We start from the raw sequence: 17,402 nt of genomic DNA on the forward strand, positions 1-17,402 counted from the left end.
TGCAATCCAGTCAACATGGCAACCACTTTAAGATCGGAAAAAAATTTCCAATTGTGTTGATTGTAATTTATCAAATTGAGCAATAGAGCCATTGATTCATACGTTTCCTTCATATTAACGGCATGAGCTAATGGAATAGAAGGTTTCTCATTCCCTTGATGCAGTAAAACGGCTTTCAAGCTCAACTTGCTGCTATCAATGAATAAACGCCATTCAGCTGGATCATATGGCTCACCAAACTCTTCAAACAAGCCGTTTACGTCATGGCAAAAACATGCCTTGTCCTTTGTAGAATAATATTTGTCAAATTTCTTGTGACGATTCCTGTGACAAGAAATTTTGACCTCCTTGGTCAGCATGTTGTGTTCTTTCAAGCGTGATGCCAGCAATTCGGATTTCTCCTTCGATAAGTCGAGATCTCGCACCAAATCATTAAATTCGGATTGTGTAAACAGTTTTGGGTTTCTTTCCAAATCCACCTCGAAGTCTTCCTCGCATTCCTCCTTGAATTCCTCCTCACTTTTTGTAACGGTCGATTCAACAGAGGGCGCTCGTTTCCGTTTTGGATAAACAGGATACGGGACCGAACTTGAATGTGGAACAGGTTTTGTCATAGAAGCCACTTGTGGATACTCAACTGTTTTGTGACGTCCTTGTTGCTTAACTTTTGTCAAGCAGAAATAACAATCCGTTGCATGACAAAACGGTCGACGCCATATGGTGGGCATGTCAAAGGACAAATAGCGACTGACAGATAACAAATAAATGAGTTAGTAAGTAAGACATTAACACTTATCAAAAATAGATGAAGTAAGATAATGTCGATCAGGAAAGAACAAAGCACTACCATGCTGTACATAAATTGTTTATATGAAAGTTATTCAAAAAATCAATTTAATTTGCGCCTGACATCCACCTAGCCAAGCACGTTTTGCAAGAACTACATAATACTTTTGGAATCCACGGTTCGTCAAAGTCTCCAGGATCAATTTTAAAATAAAGCCGGTATGCAGTTTGCAACGAAGCAGTGAAATTGACCGATTTTGTAAATATATAGTTGTCACACGCGTAACAAAACTTTTGAGGATCATTTTTACACTTGAATTCACGTTTTGTCGTATACATCGCTAAGCAATGTTAAAGAAAGAAAGCTGTCAAATTTAGTTGGTTGCGTTAGGTTCTCGCCGAGCGGTCTCACAAACACTAGCGTAAATTATATTGTTGAAAATATCCCATTTAATTTTGCGTGACAGCTGGTAGTGTTAGTGAAATGCACCGTATGCGTACAAGTCCGCAGAAAGGCTTACTGGAAGTGGTGCATGAACCTAGGAGCGGGACAACGGCCAATCTTGGAACATTCAATTTCCATGATTTTACAAAAAATTTCATAACTTCGACAATTTTCAACCGATTTCATCCATTAAAGGCTCATTTTCTCCAGTTTTTAATGGACTTTAAGAATAAATTATGGAATGATTTTTTGAATCTTTTTATCCCATTAAAAATGTTGGTTAAAGCAAGATTTTTATGGAAAATTCGCAGGAAAAATAAAAAAAAATGCTGTAAATTTTTAAATGACTTCAAAATTAATTTTTTAATTAAGACATAATATTCTAGTGAACGATAGCAAATTTATTTAGCTTCACTTTCATAAAAAAGATTTAAAATTGGTGCACTAGTTCCAAAGATATTGACATTTTAATAATCGTACTTTTGTCCAAAATTCAAAAAATCAAACATTTTGTATACCTCAAAAATGGCTCTACTTCAATTTTTTCTGACCACGGCATTGAATTCAGCGTAGGATTTTGCATTAGAAACGTTGGTCAACCACTAAAGTTCACACTTTTTATGTTGTTTTGTAAACTAGTGTAATTGAGAGATTTACAACTGACAGGAGAGTGAGAGCGAACCTTTGCGTTCTCTTTCTCCATTACTCTGTTTGCCTGCAATCAAATATCAAAGTGCACAGTGAGAAATGCACGCTTTAGGCACCCATACATCACAAATGTCCTTCTAATTTAAACTCACACATTCAAACAGGTCTGCAAGTATGATACACGCCCAAAGCGGACCAAACTGTAATTTGCTTTAATATTGTTTCAAGGTGACGGTCACTGCAACCCATGCAACATTTGGCTGCAGTCGTGATCAATGTGTTAGTGTTGCAAATTGCTCCATCAATGAACAAAAACAAGTTTTTTGTAGGAAGGATTCGGCGCTACACTGAAAACAGGGAAGCATTGGATGAAGATTCCAAATGCTGATTTCAGATCGTCGTCAACGGGAATGGAACTTGGACCGACAGAAAAAAAAAACAAGCAACAACATCGGTCATCTGTAATCGGTATTTATTTAGATAACGAAAATTAGAAACTTACGGAAAATATCTACGATACGCTCATCTTGGTGTTGCATAACAGTCTCCATAATTTCACCTTTTTTATTTTTCACAAACACGAACGTTTTCAAAGTCGATCGAAAATCACAATATAGAGATTGCTGACGTTTATCGTACGCACACTACGTCACGTATACGTATACGGAAAATGTTTTCATCGGGAAAAAAAAACTTCATAGCGGAAAATTTTCCCGATGAAAACAAATCACTGATACAATCATACTTTAGCAATATCTATGGTAAATATTTAGCATTACCGATCTAAGACGGTAATTTGTTTACCGATCTCAGAGTCTCTGTTTAAGTATGTAAGTCACTCAGCACATTGTGTCTAAATTATATTCGGCACAGCTTGGGCATATCCATCGACACACCTTCGGTACAATCTCGTAGGCATTTGATTGTTCATTAAATAAAAGAGACGCACTGCTGGACAACTGTCATTGAAGTTATTCACAACATACCGTGCCGTTTGACTGTATATTCAGGGGCATCCTCTAATTGAATATACCAGAGGAACTAAGGCCAGCAGCAAGGATGCCAAAAATACAGTATAATCTATATTTATACAGATTATTCAGCAGTTTTAGTATTTAAATTAGTATATAACTCGTAGATAAAACATGGATTCTTCAGTGGTGTTGATTACTTGGCACTGATGAAGTCTGCAAGTAGTAGACGAAATATGCGTATCTGTCAAAAGATAAGCAATTATAACGGAATTTAAAGGAAATAAACCAACACACACTCAAAGCTCTTCATGCATATACATTGTTTTTTGGATTACTAATACTATTAACCAATTCTTCAGGTTCCCATTCGAATGACCAAAAAGTAAGCAAAGTTTGGCATTTTTTGTGGGCCAATGAAAAAAACATATAAGGACGCAGTTTTGAAAATTAAAAAGCTTAGAACTTTGTCTATATTTCAAAATGTTTACAAGGAAAAAAACAAAATGGAGCCTGTGGTCACGTTTTGAGTAAGGTAGTGTACGTCTGGCATTGTCAAACTGCGTACAGCCTAGTATCTCAGGATCGATCTGAAGCACAACACGACTAATGAAGCTTTAAAGTAAACTAATTTTATTGGAGGAATGATCTAAGAACGGGTAAATAACTTCAAATTTAAGAGACGAACCAGCTAAAGGTTAAAAGTCTCTATAATAAAACTAAAAAAAAAAAAAAAAAACTTCAAATTTGACGAAATGGTGCGATCTAAAACTTTTTGGTCGATTTTTCACCCCTTTTTTTCCTTTTTAAGGCTTCAGAAAAAATTATGAATACAAAGTATTTCCGCAAATGAAAAAGGTTTTCTTTCGAATGATCAAAGGTAGAAGTCGTTAAATTGAACCGTTTTCAAATAAGATTGCACGCAGTTTTGAAAAATCATGTTTCGAGATTAATGCGTTTGAAGTTTTGGCAACAGTTTCGATCGAATATTAATGCCGGGACGCCACTACGAAAAATGGCGTGTAGAAACTTTTCTTGTGCGTGGATCGAAAAACCCTTTCAACACAATACAGTAGACCAAGGGGTAGGTAACTCCGCACACCAATCTTGGGTCAACTTTTTTGTCAGTGTGCCGCAGGTGTGCCGATATTGCCGGTCATAGAGCAAGCTGCGATTGTTTGTAAAATACCCATCTCAGCAACCCGGTATTTCTGACACCTTGAATGGTTTGGTTTGAAATCGCACGGATAAATCGGATTGAGGATGACGCGGAAAGTGGTGGGTGTGCGAAATGTTGGTGTTTTTATGATGAAAATCCTGTGTTTTAGGGTTTTATAATGCCCTCAAAGGCAGACCAGAAACCTATACTATCGTGCTGTGAAAAGCAACGGTCTATCAGCGGCCGAAAAGAGATGGAACCGGTGGGGAACATTGTAGGAGACCGACTATAGAGGATGATGAATAGACTTCTGTAGTTTGGTTTGTGTGACATTACGTGCTGTTTGAGAGTATATTGAGGACCATACTCTAATTGAATACACTAGAGGAACTCAGACCCAGTGCTGTAAATTTTCATATCATTCGATTGAAGATGAACCACTACAACCATTCAATCAATTCTGTGTAAACGAATTCTCACATGACCATAATTTGAAGAGCCCCTTTCTCATTCGAAGCTCATTGTCACTGTCAATTGAGTCACTCAGCATCATTTGATATACGACAGTGGAGTATGGAAGAAATCCAGGAAAATGGTCCCGAACAGACAAGTCGACCCGATGTCGGATCAATGTAAGGCTAATTTAAGGTCGATGTCGACCCAATGTTGTGTTAATGTCGGGTCAATTTTGGGTTTATGTCGGGTCAATGTCGGGTCAACATCGGGTTGGGGTTTGATAGAAGTCAGGTTGGTGTCGGGTTGGCTTAGCTTTTTCGCCGGAATGCCGACCAGAGCTCCGTTTGTGTGTAGGTTACACTCAATCGAATGATATATAGCGTTTCTCAAATGAGAATGATCCATGCCTTCGTCAAATGACTAAGCAACTGATATCACCCATTCGGAGGAGGTCCCCTTTGATAGCGAATAGCTACTTTTCTCATTTTCATCAAAAATGTTCAAATGATTTTGAGAATTTACAGCACTGCTCAGACCAGCAGTTCACGTTTCGATTTAAATACGAAATGAAGGTTCTAGAGTAGGCTCAAGAGAAAGACGCAGTTAATCAGACCCCATCAGTACCCTTAATTCAAATGATCCTACAACTCACACAAAACAAACTAAAGAAGTCTATTCATCATCCTCTATAGTCAGTCTCCAACAATGCTCCCCAGCGGTTCCAACTGTATCCGACCGTTGATAGACCGATGCTTTTCACATCACGAAAGGCTAGGTTTTTGGTCTGCCTTTGAGGGCACTATAGAACACTAAAACACATGACTTGTATTACCATATGAACACAAAACACCAAAATTTTGCACACCCACCACTTCCCGTGTGATCCTCAATCAGATTTATCCTTGCGATTTCAAGCCAAAACATTCAAGGTGTCAGAAATACCGGGTTGCCGGGAAGGGTATTTTACAAACAATCGCTGCTTGCTCTATGACCGGCACAATCGGCACACTTGCGGCGCACTGACAAAAAAGATGACCCAAGATTGGTGTGCGGAATGACCTACCCCTTGCTTTTATCAGAACTTTTGGTAACTTGGGTTGTATCTTCCATAGGCACTCCTCCTGCTAAATTTGCTGGTTCATGGTCCCAGAAGTAACGAAAATTTCGCTTTTCAGCCCACAACTGCAGATTGCTTGCAGTTCCATTCTTTCGGGGTTGATTTGATGGAAAACTGCCAGTAGCGGATAGACCGGGATTTTCGTTTCGAGCGTGCAGGATCGAATCGCGACGTGCTTGCTCCGGTGAAGCCATGATGTAAACAAATGAACTTATCCTGACAACCAATGCCTACTGGGATTCTATGCACTCTTGGCTTGATCCAGCGTAATTTGAAAATACAAAAAAAAATGCTTTTATGGCAGTGTTTTATATGTGTACGGATTTTGACGTTGGATAACGTCTTTCGGCAACCTTGGGGGTACAAAATTGAAAACAGTAATTTTGGATGCGTTACGAAAAATTAAAAGATTTTGAACGATAATAACTCAACCGTCTCTCGGTAGATTGAGAGATAATGGCATCAATCGATTTGAAATATTTCTAGCAATTTACTGAATGTTTCAAAACTATTGATTTCATTCTGTAAACTATTGAAAAATGGTTAAAAGTAAACCATTGTCTAAAGATGGTGAAAATCGATTTATTTTTTTTTGTATTCTTATACTTTCTCCGACCGAGACATCAGATGCGAGTATCTGACACCTCTGATATTTTCTGTTCCACTATATAAGCATCCAACAAGGTCGCCCGTTCCATCATTGTCTATCCGATCGTCGACCCAGCAGCAGAGCAGCAAAGCAGCAGTACCAGAGCAGCGGAAGCAGAGCAACGGCAGCAGAGCAGCGGCCGCAGAGCCTGGGGGCGAAAGGGCAACTAGGCCGAGTGCGTTGGTGCCAGTGCTCCGGTATACTGGGCCGCCGTCATGGAATGCCCAGCTGCTGCAGTTCTCAGTCGGTCGTATTCACCGTCTGCTCCGCAAGGGCAACTACGCCGAGCGCGTTGGAAAAACACATTATCAAGAAAGAGTTTAACGTACGTATGCGAGTATCTGACCCCTCTGATATTTTCTGTTCTACTATATAAGCGTCCAACAAGGTCGCCCGTTCCATCATTGTCAACAACATCAGCCCAACAAAATTGGCCCTTTTCAGGGCCACCAAACTTTCGCAAAAGAGTTATTAAGGAATATTCCTAAAATATAATAGGGAAAATGACGGCTTCGGCATGACAGACTATTTTCGGCAACACAAATTGAAACACTATTTTCACTGGATTTTCTTAAGAAAACACTTCGCTGAATGCATGCAAACGATTCTTTATGCTTTCAGCTTCAATTTGACTATATTTTTACCACTGAGAAAAAGCAATCTAGCAAGGTTTCCTTGAAATGCAATACACGCACTACAAATTGTAGTTGATTTCGAGTTGCCGATAATAGAACAGCAGATTTACATGCAGTTCAAATGGAACGGTTGCCGAATAAAAACTGGTTGCCGACAATACTCGCTCTCACTAGAGAAGATTGGAGCTTTGTAAAAGCGTTTCAAAACTGTTTTTGACAATTCTTTCGACTGAAATTGTTAGAGCAGCTGGCAGCAAAAGATTGTAAACAAACCAATACTGCATATGTGTGCGTTCCTTAGAGAAAAAGGCTATAGAAAGAAGGTCACTGCTTAGGTTGCCGAGAATACGTAAATTCCCCTATACACAATTAAGTACCACGCATAACAGACGTTATCCAACGCCAACCCTGCGGTCGTATCTAGTATACAACCCTTCCAACTTTTTTTTTCGTGTTCAACCTTTAGTCAACGAGACCAGTGCTAATCATAACTATTTCCCAAAAGATGCATACTCTCTACTAGAGTCTCTAGACTGATGCAAAATTTGAAATTTTCGCTCCACAGTGCTTAAACGGTTCCAAATTGGGTCCTGCTTAGCCTCCCAAAATTTGAACTACTTTAGTATGAAACTGACTTGGCACAAACCATTTCAAGTTTATATGGGAATTACTATGGAAAAACTTATGTTTTTGTTCATATCTATCTAACAATTCACCACATCACTATGCTTTTAAAAAAGATAGCAGTGATTGTAGCAAACTTTTTTGAAACTCACTTTTCAATCAAATATAAGGAACAAAAGTTATTAATGATGCAAGTCACTGATGTCTTATGATTATGCTCATTCAACTGTTCAGCAGGCAACATTGGTGTTTCTGGTGCGAAGAATAGAGCACAAATATCATGGCTACTATGTCACACTGCAGAATACAGTGTTGCCACAGAACAGCTTCTTGATCATGCCATAAGACTATCAATCTCTTAAACAATTAATATCAATTTAATTAGACATTTGACTGAAAAACGATATTGCGCAAAGTTGTAGCTTGGAAAATTTCCCGTAAGAATAGTTATATGAATTTTCGAAAAAGCAATATGGAAAATGGGTAGAAGACAATCAACAAAAAGTTAGGTTTTCCCATAGTAATTTCCATATAAACTTCGAATAGTTTGTGCCAAGTCAGTTTCTTACCAAATGAGTTTAAATTTTGGGAGGCTAATCAGGACTTGATTTGAAACCGTTTGAGCACTGTGGAGCGAAAATTTCAAAGCTTGCATCAGTCTAATACTCACTCACCTGATTTGTTTCGTTATCGCGAATGTTTCTGTATGCCGCTTCGGCAAGAGCGAACACATGGGGTTCCAGCAGACCCAGTTTCTGACCGTGGTATTTTGACACATATTTCTGCAAAGAAAAGAAAAGAATAAACAAACTGCTTTAGTCATAATGGTATGTTACAATTCACATTTATCACGCGAAGCGAAAGAGCCCTTCTAAATGTCAAATCCGTCATACTGGAATGGACATTTCCATGGAAGTAATCGTTTGTCATTACACGCCTCACGTATTCCTCGAAAACCATCCGGGAATCGCAAAGCTACCTTTATGGTCTCTTCTCAATTTCACGCCCTACATAGTCAAACACTTTACACCCGATCGTTCGTGGAAGAGCATGGTAAAATGTCCCTCATGAAGCCATTAAATACCTGACGGAAACGAAGACCCGAAGGCAAACACACACGAGATTGCCTTTTTGAAAAGATGAAGAAGCGGCGATACCGAACAGAAACCCACCCCTGGGTTAAGTTCATCAACAATAACAACGTCCCCACCCAGAAAAGGTGGTGCAAAGTGGAAAATCGCAAAACGGCCACCCACCCCGTACGCTACAAGAAGGAGGTGCTATTTACTGACCTATTTATTCCATCACAGTAGCAACAACGGCAACGGTACGATGCGATGGATGCGAATTTATGCGAAAGGATGCTCCTGCGGGTACCTATGCGGTGCACGGATAAGCCTGACAGCGGTATGTGATTTTGCTTCTTTTCCTTTTTATTTTTCAAAGTGTATAGAACGTGGAATAGTTAAGTAGGCCAACTATAGGTACCTACTTATCCAGCGGCCGGTGGATTGCAATAAAAGAAAAAGCGGAAAAGGGATTTGTGGAGTGAGTGTCACCGACTCCGTCCAAATGGAAAGTGTTTAGTTTGGATTTGGTTACTGGAAGGTGTTTCCTGATAAAAATTATATGAGGAACCTCCTATGCGGATCTTCTGCCTTAAATGACTCTATAAACTTCTCTTTTGACGCGGAAGTTTACTTCTTGATTAAATTTGAACCGAGGGATGCGAGTAAAAGTACTAACATTCATTTTTTCCAGAACATTGTACAGTCAACTCTCCCAAACTCGATATTGAAAGGACCATCGAGCTGGGAAGGGGATTTTGGACATTTGTATGGTAGAAGTGGTCGAAGTAGCCTGGTAGAAGTAGTTGTCTGTAATACAATGTGTATTTCCGGGAATTGTACACTCATAAAATAAATCACATAACCAGTGGAAAATATCCATGTGAATTTCACATATCTTTCAATAAAGCGTGAAACGTAACAAGAGCTAAGATGTGTTCCATTGATTACTGAAAATAAAAACTGTTCCCTTAGTTTGAAGTAGTCCAGGGTTAGGATTTTAAACCGTAGCGCACCACAAAGAGGCGATCTACCCACGTTAAGGAGCCTTTATCTATTTAATCTTAACATAAGCCATAATAATGGATTCGAATTCACTTTCCGTTATCGTCATTATATCATTTATTTGACAACCACGTGCTTATTCGGTTGGCTGAGCTAAAACAAATTGATATCTCATGACAAACTATGTTTGGACTCCTCGTTAGATGGCGTGAAAGTCATTTTTCGTATGGCATTCGTTCCATGCTGTGGGTTTCAACAAACAGAGAGAGAGAAACTTAAGTGACTCCCACAAAACACAGGGAGCAATGAAGGCGGCGACGACCGCTGATTGATTAATAGTCATCTACCGCCACCATCATCACATGGCACTTCAATGTAATGGCAACAAACCCATAGCAAAATTTTGCGACGATGAGCTTTGCGTGACCAGAAAACCGACTACCCGAGACTGTGTGAGCTTGGCTAATAGGTACCTAAGGGACCATACTTTAATTATGTCACGCTAAATTGAGGAATAATTAACCCCCTCCCACCACCTCCCCTTTCGACACGTTTTTCCTATACCTAATGCATTGCTTGTCACAAAATCTTACACCCCTCCTCCCCCTTTAGTGTGTGACATAATATAGGAATCACCCCTAACTGCGAATGCCAACTGAATAGCAGCTCACAAATGTCTTAATAAAACAATGATTTAGAGCAGTTCCACGCCAAATGATGAATCGATCAAACTCGAACTTAAAACTTTGCGTAATTGTTTGTTATACACTGAAAAAAGTTTTCACTTAGTTCCTATTAGGAACGCACATAGTATTTTTCCAAAAACAAAAACAATGATTTTTACCTGAATATCACATAGCATTAGAAATTCTATATGAGAAATCATATAGATTTCATTGGACACATAACGTTCATGTGATTTAGTGGTGCAATTTCCAATAATGGGATCACATGAAAGTTATATGAAATTCACATGGATATTTTCCACTGGCTATGTGATTTATTTTATGAGTGTAGGCTATCATAAACATTTGTGCTAACAATCAGCCATTTTGGATGTCAGTTCGTGTTTCGCGTTCGAGGTAGCATAGTAAAGTGCTTATAAATCGTGTTGTGTGGTTTTAAAAGGACGGAAGTAGGTACTCGAGTTTCACCGGAAGTTTTCCTTGAATTGCGATGATCTTTAACAAAATAACGATTGCCTTGAACAAAGGCCAACACTTGCTATTGATAGATAAAATAAATCTAACCTAAAAAGATACAATCGATAACGGTGTGCCGAAAGGATTATTTTTTAATGAAAAAAGTCAGCATTGTATAGCAGGTAAATTAATTTATTATTTAATGGAACAATTTATACCAGTTGGGGGGGGGGGGGGGGTGTGAACACGTCATTAGGGCGGGACTAATGGATAGTTTTGGTTGCTATTGAAAATTCAGTCGATTGTTGAATTTATGTATGGGTCCAAATTAGGGGCATTTAGGCCGACATTACATCCATTTCCCCTATAAATCGAGAAGTGGTTTGCGTTATATTCCCTACTTCCGTTTTACGCGAAAAATCGGAATGTGGAGTGTGGTGTGCTCATAATATTGTAAAACTTCTCCCGCATAAAAACATCATGATGACATGATGCTCGTTTGGCTACCTTGGCTACACAAACTGACAGTTTTGTTACTTTACCTCCGCTTATCTATGGAATCTATTGTATCTACAGTACAACCTAGAAGAATTTGCAATAATCAAGCAGGGTGGCCAGACCTACCGATTTTTGGGATGCCTACCGATTCACAGATGAAAGGTTCAAAACTACCGATTTTTCACTTTTCCTACCGAGAATCACAGATTTTAAGGTTGTGTTCCCTTTGGTGAATTTTCACTTAAATTTTACACTTCGAAAATAAATTATAGTGTTCGAAAATCCCTTTGTTGTTGATCGTCCGATTTTTGAGAAGGTATTTTGTCAAGATTGATTCCTGATCGGTCAGAAATAAGTCTGCTGGAATAACAGGTTTATTTGAAATTTTTACATCTGTCAAATTTAAGTGAAGATTCCCCGTTGGAACACAGCCTTAGTAATCTTGAAAAATGTTCAAAACCTATTTTTTGTCTTCCGGGTAGTCAGCAAAGGGGGAGGTGGCTGTCAAATACGAACAATCGTCGCCTACCTCGCATCACTGGTTCCAAACGTAAACTACCCATAAGAAACCTACAGGATGTGTTTACGTTTGGAACCAATTTCATACAAGAATGATCAGTAGGCTGATTTTGATCGAAGTAGGCCGCGCGATTGAAATGACGTGTTTTGATTTTGCTAAAAAAATTCTCTGTATTTTTATGGTTTTTATCAATTTGAACGATTAAAAAAACTCTAAAATTGATGGTGTAAAAAAAAAGATCTTATTCCGGATTTGTATCTGAAGGACGAAAAGTGGAAGAGGCTGATAGGCAAACAGAAGGTCATCAAGATGGAGTGAATCAAGCGGGCCGCCATCCGGGAAGTTGAAGCATTTGAGTAAGGGTTGGTCGCCGGTAAGGGCCAGTAAGTGCTGCCAGCAGATGAATCAAGAGGTATTCGAAACAAAATTGGTAAGAAATGTCCATTCAAATCGATTTAATACAGTTGAACATATTTCAAAACTATATACGTGCCAGTTTTGGAAATAATATTTTTGAATCTGGAAGTGTGTTTAAGATACCATTATCCATTTGATAAAGGTAGAGTGAACATGCGGGGCTTATTGTAAGTAAAAGTGACCTCGGAGTGGTCGTGAATTACCAGGCATTCTGAAATGGGTCACTGGAGCTGCAATAGAGCTAACACCTTCTAACTCCCGGACTAAACCTGCTTTAATTTAAGGTGTATTCAGATCTTAGCGATATTTCACGCACGGAGAGAGATTTTGCGAAGGTACGAGAGGGAGAAAAGTACTAGTTGTCTCTCTCATTCCAACGCAAATTTTGCTCCGCTCCGCTAATGTACGCTTAGATCTGAATACACCTTTAAGAGTAATAAAAAGCAGTTTTCTTCCATAATAACACTGCCGGACAGTAGGGGTTAGATTGCACACACACACACACACACACACACACACACACACACACACACACACACACACACACACACACACACACACACACACACACACACACACACACACACACACACACACACACACACACACACACACACACACACACACACACACACACACACACACACACACACACACACACACACACACACACACACACACACACACACACACACACACACACACACACACACACACACACACACACACACACACACACACACACACACACACACACACACACACACACACACACACACACACACACACACACACACACACACACACAGACACACACACACACACACAGACACACACACACACACACACACACACACACACACACACACACACACACACACACACACACACACACACACACACACACACACACACACACACACACACACACACACACACACACACACACAGAATGATCAGTAGGCTGATTTGACATCACATCTCTCAGGTAGTCAGTTTGATCGAACGCTATGTGTTTTGCAACTCCAATCCAACGTATACGGTAAGAAAAAGTACCCAAAAGTAAGTTCTTTCCCTCATCTTGGCACTATGGTTCAAGAACCAAAAAGTAGGTAAAGCGGGTCAACTTTCCGTTTCTGACATCATTAGAAGGAGGAAACGGAGGAAAGGAGACAAACTATTCAAAGGTAGGTAAAAGTGAACTGGTAATTGGGTTTTTTTTCTTACCGTGTACGAGTGAGTTTTTTTTTACGTTTAATCGACATTTTCTGTCTGATGTTATTTTCTGTTTCAACCTTTTTTGATGCCGTGTTCCGTTCGTCATACTCGCACTTACTTGTTATTCTTAATTGTTATTTTTAATACTCGTGCGAATTACTCATTACTCATACGACTTACTCATATCATTGAACCGATGGCTGTAGAACGGATCTTTTTCTGGCCATAGGTTTCTATTTTGGCCACACATCAGAAAAGCGATAAAATTAAATGTTTATGTACACCGATGAATATGATTTGTACCAACAAACTGAACGCAACTGAACATCTTAAAATTGTAAACAACGTGAAATATCGTCAAAAGGTGGCCAAAATAGGAACATAGCCAATACTGGTGCGTTTACTCTATTAAGAAAAACCATCGGTTCGAAAGTCCGAAATTGAACGTGATTAGTTTTCATAACCACAATCCCCCCCCCCCTCCCCCGCTCAAAAGGGTTTTAAGCTTCGGGAACGAGTTCGGGAAAAGCCTTCTTAAGACGGCCTACCGATAACTACCAACAAAAGTTTTGAGAACCTACCGATAATTTAAAAAAATAATCTGGTCACCCTGTAATCAAGGAACTTTTTCATGCTCAGTTCGCGTTTGGCTTTCAACGTTAGCAGTTCAGCTCGTGCTGTGTTCTGTGGGTGCATTTTGTCTTTCCTTTGTTTGTGCATGCTGGCGTTCCGCCTTCCGGACGAATGTTGTCATCGTCGTGTTTGTGCGTTGAGGTTGTGTTTCAGAAATGCAATCGAAGTGTGCCGTGGCCGCTATTAGACGCGTGGGTTTTTCGGCCGCTGGAGGTTTTGGTTCTGATTTCGACGTTGGTCGCGAGTTGATTCGGCCGGTGAGGAGCTGGCGGTGCCTCTTACATACAGTGTACTGTCGAACTGAAGCCGTTGTGTCGCGAGTGATTGGCGATGGAAACTGGATGCAGTCCTATTTTTTCTGCTGAGATCCCTCTAGTCGGAGCAGCTAGAGTGTGTTTCGTGGTTGATGGGGTTTGCGCTACTGTGGGAGAACCGAAAGGCGAGAGTGCTGTTTTTAACACCGGTTGAACAAGTAGCGGCAGCATATCTATTGGAGCTCTTCGAAATCATCGTGGTGTTATGGATTCCTTTGCAACATATCGGGTGAGATCTTTTCTTTATTTTTCTCGTAATCCCAGTGTTAGTCATGTTAGTTATACATCACACTTTACACTTTACATTTACATCCTTACATTATTAGTAATTAGAGATAAAAATATATATTTGCTTAATATAACCTTGAAATTTCAGTGTTACAGCCAACTTGATATTATGAGCTGAGGAAACATAGAGCTGCATCTTTTTATATGTACAATAATTATTATTTTCATTGCAGAATATCAACTATTTTATCTATATAAATTTATATTCATTATTTCACATATAATGTTCTGATATATTTTATTTCTCCATTACATAAATTTACTATACATAAAGAAATGTTGGGTTGGAAAAGCATCAGGGTATCATTTGACCTGGAACTGGACGATGGAGTGGTATGACAACCGGAGTCTAGGAGGGAATAAACACTATCATTTTCATTATCCTACCGATTCGATTGGGATGGTGTGAATTCTACTCCAACAGTTACAGTTAGATTGTCGCGCCCTTCTTAACACAAACCATCCTGTAGGAAGCTTAATAAGTATTGCGAATTGTGTTATTCGATTTGTTGGATCGTAACGTTGGAAGGAGATTCTTAAATTCCCGTGGATTTCGTGTAAGTGTCTCTGCTTACGGGTCCACACCTCCGTTTTTGGCCCTTCATACAGCGATATTGTGAATTCAGATCGGTAGCTCAAATTGATCTTGCTATTAAGTGGAGCTGCATACAAGACAAGATCTTTGAAGGAATGGTGGCTACCTTACATACATACATACAAATTCAGCCATTTTGGATCTTGCATTTTCAAAATGGCGTCTGACATTGTCCAATAAATTGTGGCACGAAAACTTCATACACGGTAAGAAAAAAGTACCCAGCGGCCAGTTCACTTTTACCTACTATTGACTATAGTTTGTCTCCTTTTCTCCTTCTAATGTTGTCAAAAACGGAGGAGCCAAACCACCCAACAGGGGTAATCAAGTGTGGGAACCCAACGTTTAGTATAATCATTTTGACGTATTTTGGGTACAACTAACTTACTTTTGGGTAGAAAGCTAGTGGAAAATTCCATACGAATTTCACGTATTTTTCATCTAAAATTACTAAAATATTGTCAGTAATGAATGGAATACTTGTAGTTCACTGACTGTGGGGAAAATAATGTTTATTTACTTTGCTTGTTTGGTACCCCGCTTGACAGTTCGATTGGTACTTCTGGTTTCACTCTTGGCGGGACTCTTATTATAACATTGACTCTAGGCTGGACGAGAGAAAAGTCCTCTCGGAGAAATCCATTTCAGATAAGTTGAACTTAGCTACTCTAGTTGTGGAAATATATACAATTAGCTTTTACAATTCTCAGGTCACATCAACAGCTCCCATCTCGATCAATTTACGTTTGATGAAGCCAAACCCGCTGACATCACCCATGAAGATCACCTCGGAAAACAGTTTCCTCTTGTGTGAGGAAGTCCGGTGCAAAAGATCGCGTTGGATTTCTTGGCAACGCTGCAAATTTATACCAAAACGATTCAGAAATGCAGAACACGGAACATGGATTGTGCGTGGTACCCTACAAAGCGGATGTTCAGCTGGCTTACCTTAACAAGAAGGGCGTTGTCCAGGCTTTAATTACGCAGAACCTGCCCATGATAGGGTTGGTTACAAAGCGGAAAAGTACACCTTACAAAAATTCCGCGACATGTGCATCCTGTCCGGGTGGGACTATTTAAAGTCGCTTCCAGGATTGGCCAAGGTGTGAAAATTTCTACTGACGACAGAAAGTGCCGATAATTGGAGAGCAGAGCACTGACAAAAATTCCAGCTTATCTCAAACATTTGGCTGCGGAAGAATGAACCTTTTTGAAAGCGAATGCAAGCTTTAAGCATATTATGGTTTACAATCCTGTGGAACTATCGTATCGTACTACTACCAACCGGTGGAAACTAACGATTTTAAATTGGCTCACTACTTGACTAGCCAATTGATCCCAAGCAAATCGATCAACGTACCCCATTCTAGTCGAAATTCTAGTACTACACTATGTTTGTTTTGATTCGCTATGAAAGTTTAACAGATACAATGAGGGGTTCGTGGATTTTCCTATATGTCGAGGGGTGCATCGATTAACTTGGGACCGAGGATAGTATCAGAGCTGAGCCAAAAAGTTGTGAACGTTTCTTTGGAACCTTCTGGTCTTAGAGTTATATCTATGGTATTACCATAGAGGTAACTCTAAGACCAGAAGGTCCCCAAGAAACGTGCTCAACTTTTTGGCTCAGCTCTGGTACTATCTCCGGTCCAAAGCTAATCGATACAAACATAGGAAAATCCACGAACCCCTCATTTTATCTGTCAAACTTTCATATCAAATCAAAACAAACATTGTGTAGTACTAGAATTTCGACTAGAATGGGGTACGTTAATCGATTTGCTTAGGACCAATAGGTTAATCAAGTAGTGAGTCAATTTAAAATTGTTAGTTTCCACTGGTTGGTATTAATTTGTCATTGCTATTGTGTATTATTGTTGAATGTATGAGTTATTTGCTTGATAGGCCGAAGTGAGGGCTAGGCTGACATTACATCCCGTAGCCCTATCTGATCGAAATGACGACTGAGACATAGTTGTAGAGAAAAATAAACTATCTAGGAAAAATATACACGCTTCATTTTGTTTAGTAATGTTGAGTAAAAATTTAAAAAAAAGTTTAAAGCGTAAAAATTTCAATATTTCTTTGTGCATTTGTTATAATTTTAGTTTTAAAAAAACTCAATTAAAATGCAATCTTTTGAAATATTAAAAACCTTGAACACTAGAAAATTTAAAAAAAAATCTAAAACAACAACTTGGTAACATTTTCTACC

The 17,402-nt window shown here is 39.3% G+C and overlaps 1 protein-coding gene across 2 annotated transcripts in view; it reads right to left on the bottom strand.

The window, feature by feature from the left end:
- Myo81F (Myosin 81F) overlaps positions 1–17,402 on the bottom strand; it is a 211,987-nt gene that overhangs the window by 33,832 nt on the left and 160,753 nt on the right. For both annotated transcript variants that reach the window (XM_065239781.1, XM_065239780.1), the window contains exon 4: positions 8,165–8,272. In XM_065239781.1, the coding sequence (XP_065095853.1) occupies positions 8,165–8,272 (108 nt within the window). The remainder of the gene's footprint in view (positions 1–8,164; positions 8,273–17,402) is intronic.

This window comes from Ochlerotatus camptorhynchus, unplaced genomic scaffold (genome assembly GCF_037179485.1).
Source record: "Ochlerotatus camptorhynchus isolate MF236.1 unplaced genomic scaffold, CSIRO-AGI_Acam_v1.1 ptg000062l, whole genome shotgun sequence".
Taxonomy (NCBI): Eukaryota; Metazoa; Arthropoda; class Insecta; order Diptera; family Culicidae; genus Ochlerotatus; species Ochlerotatus camptorhynchus.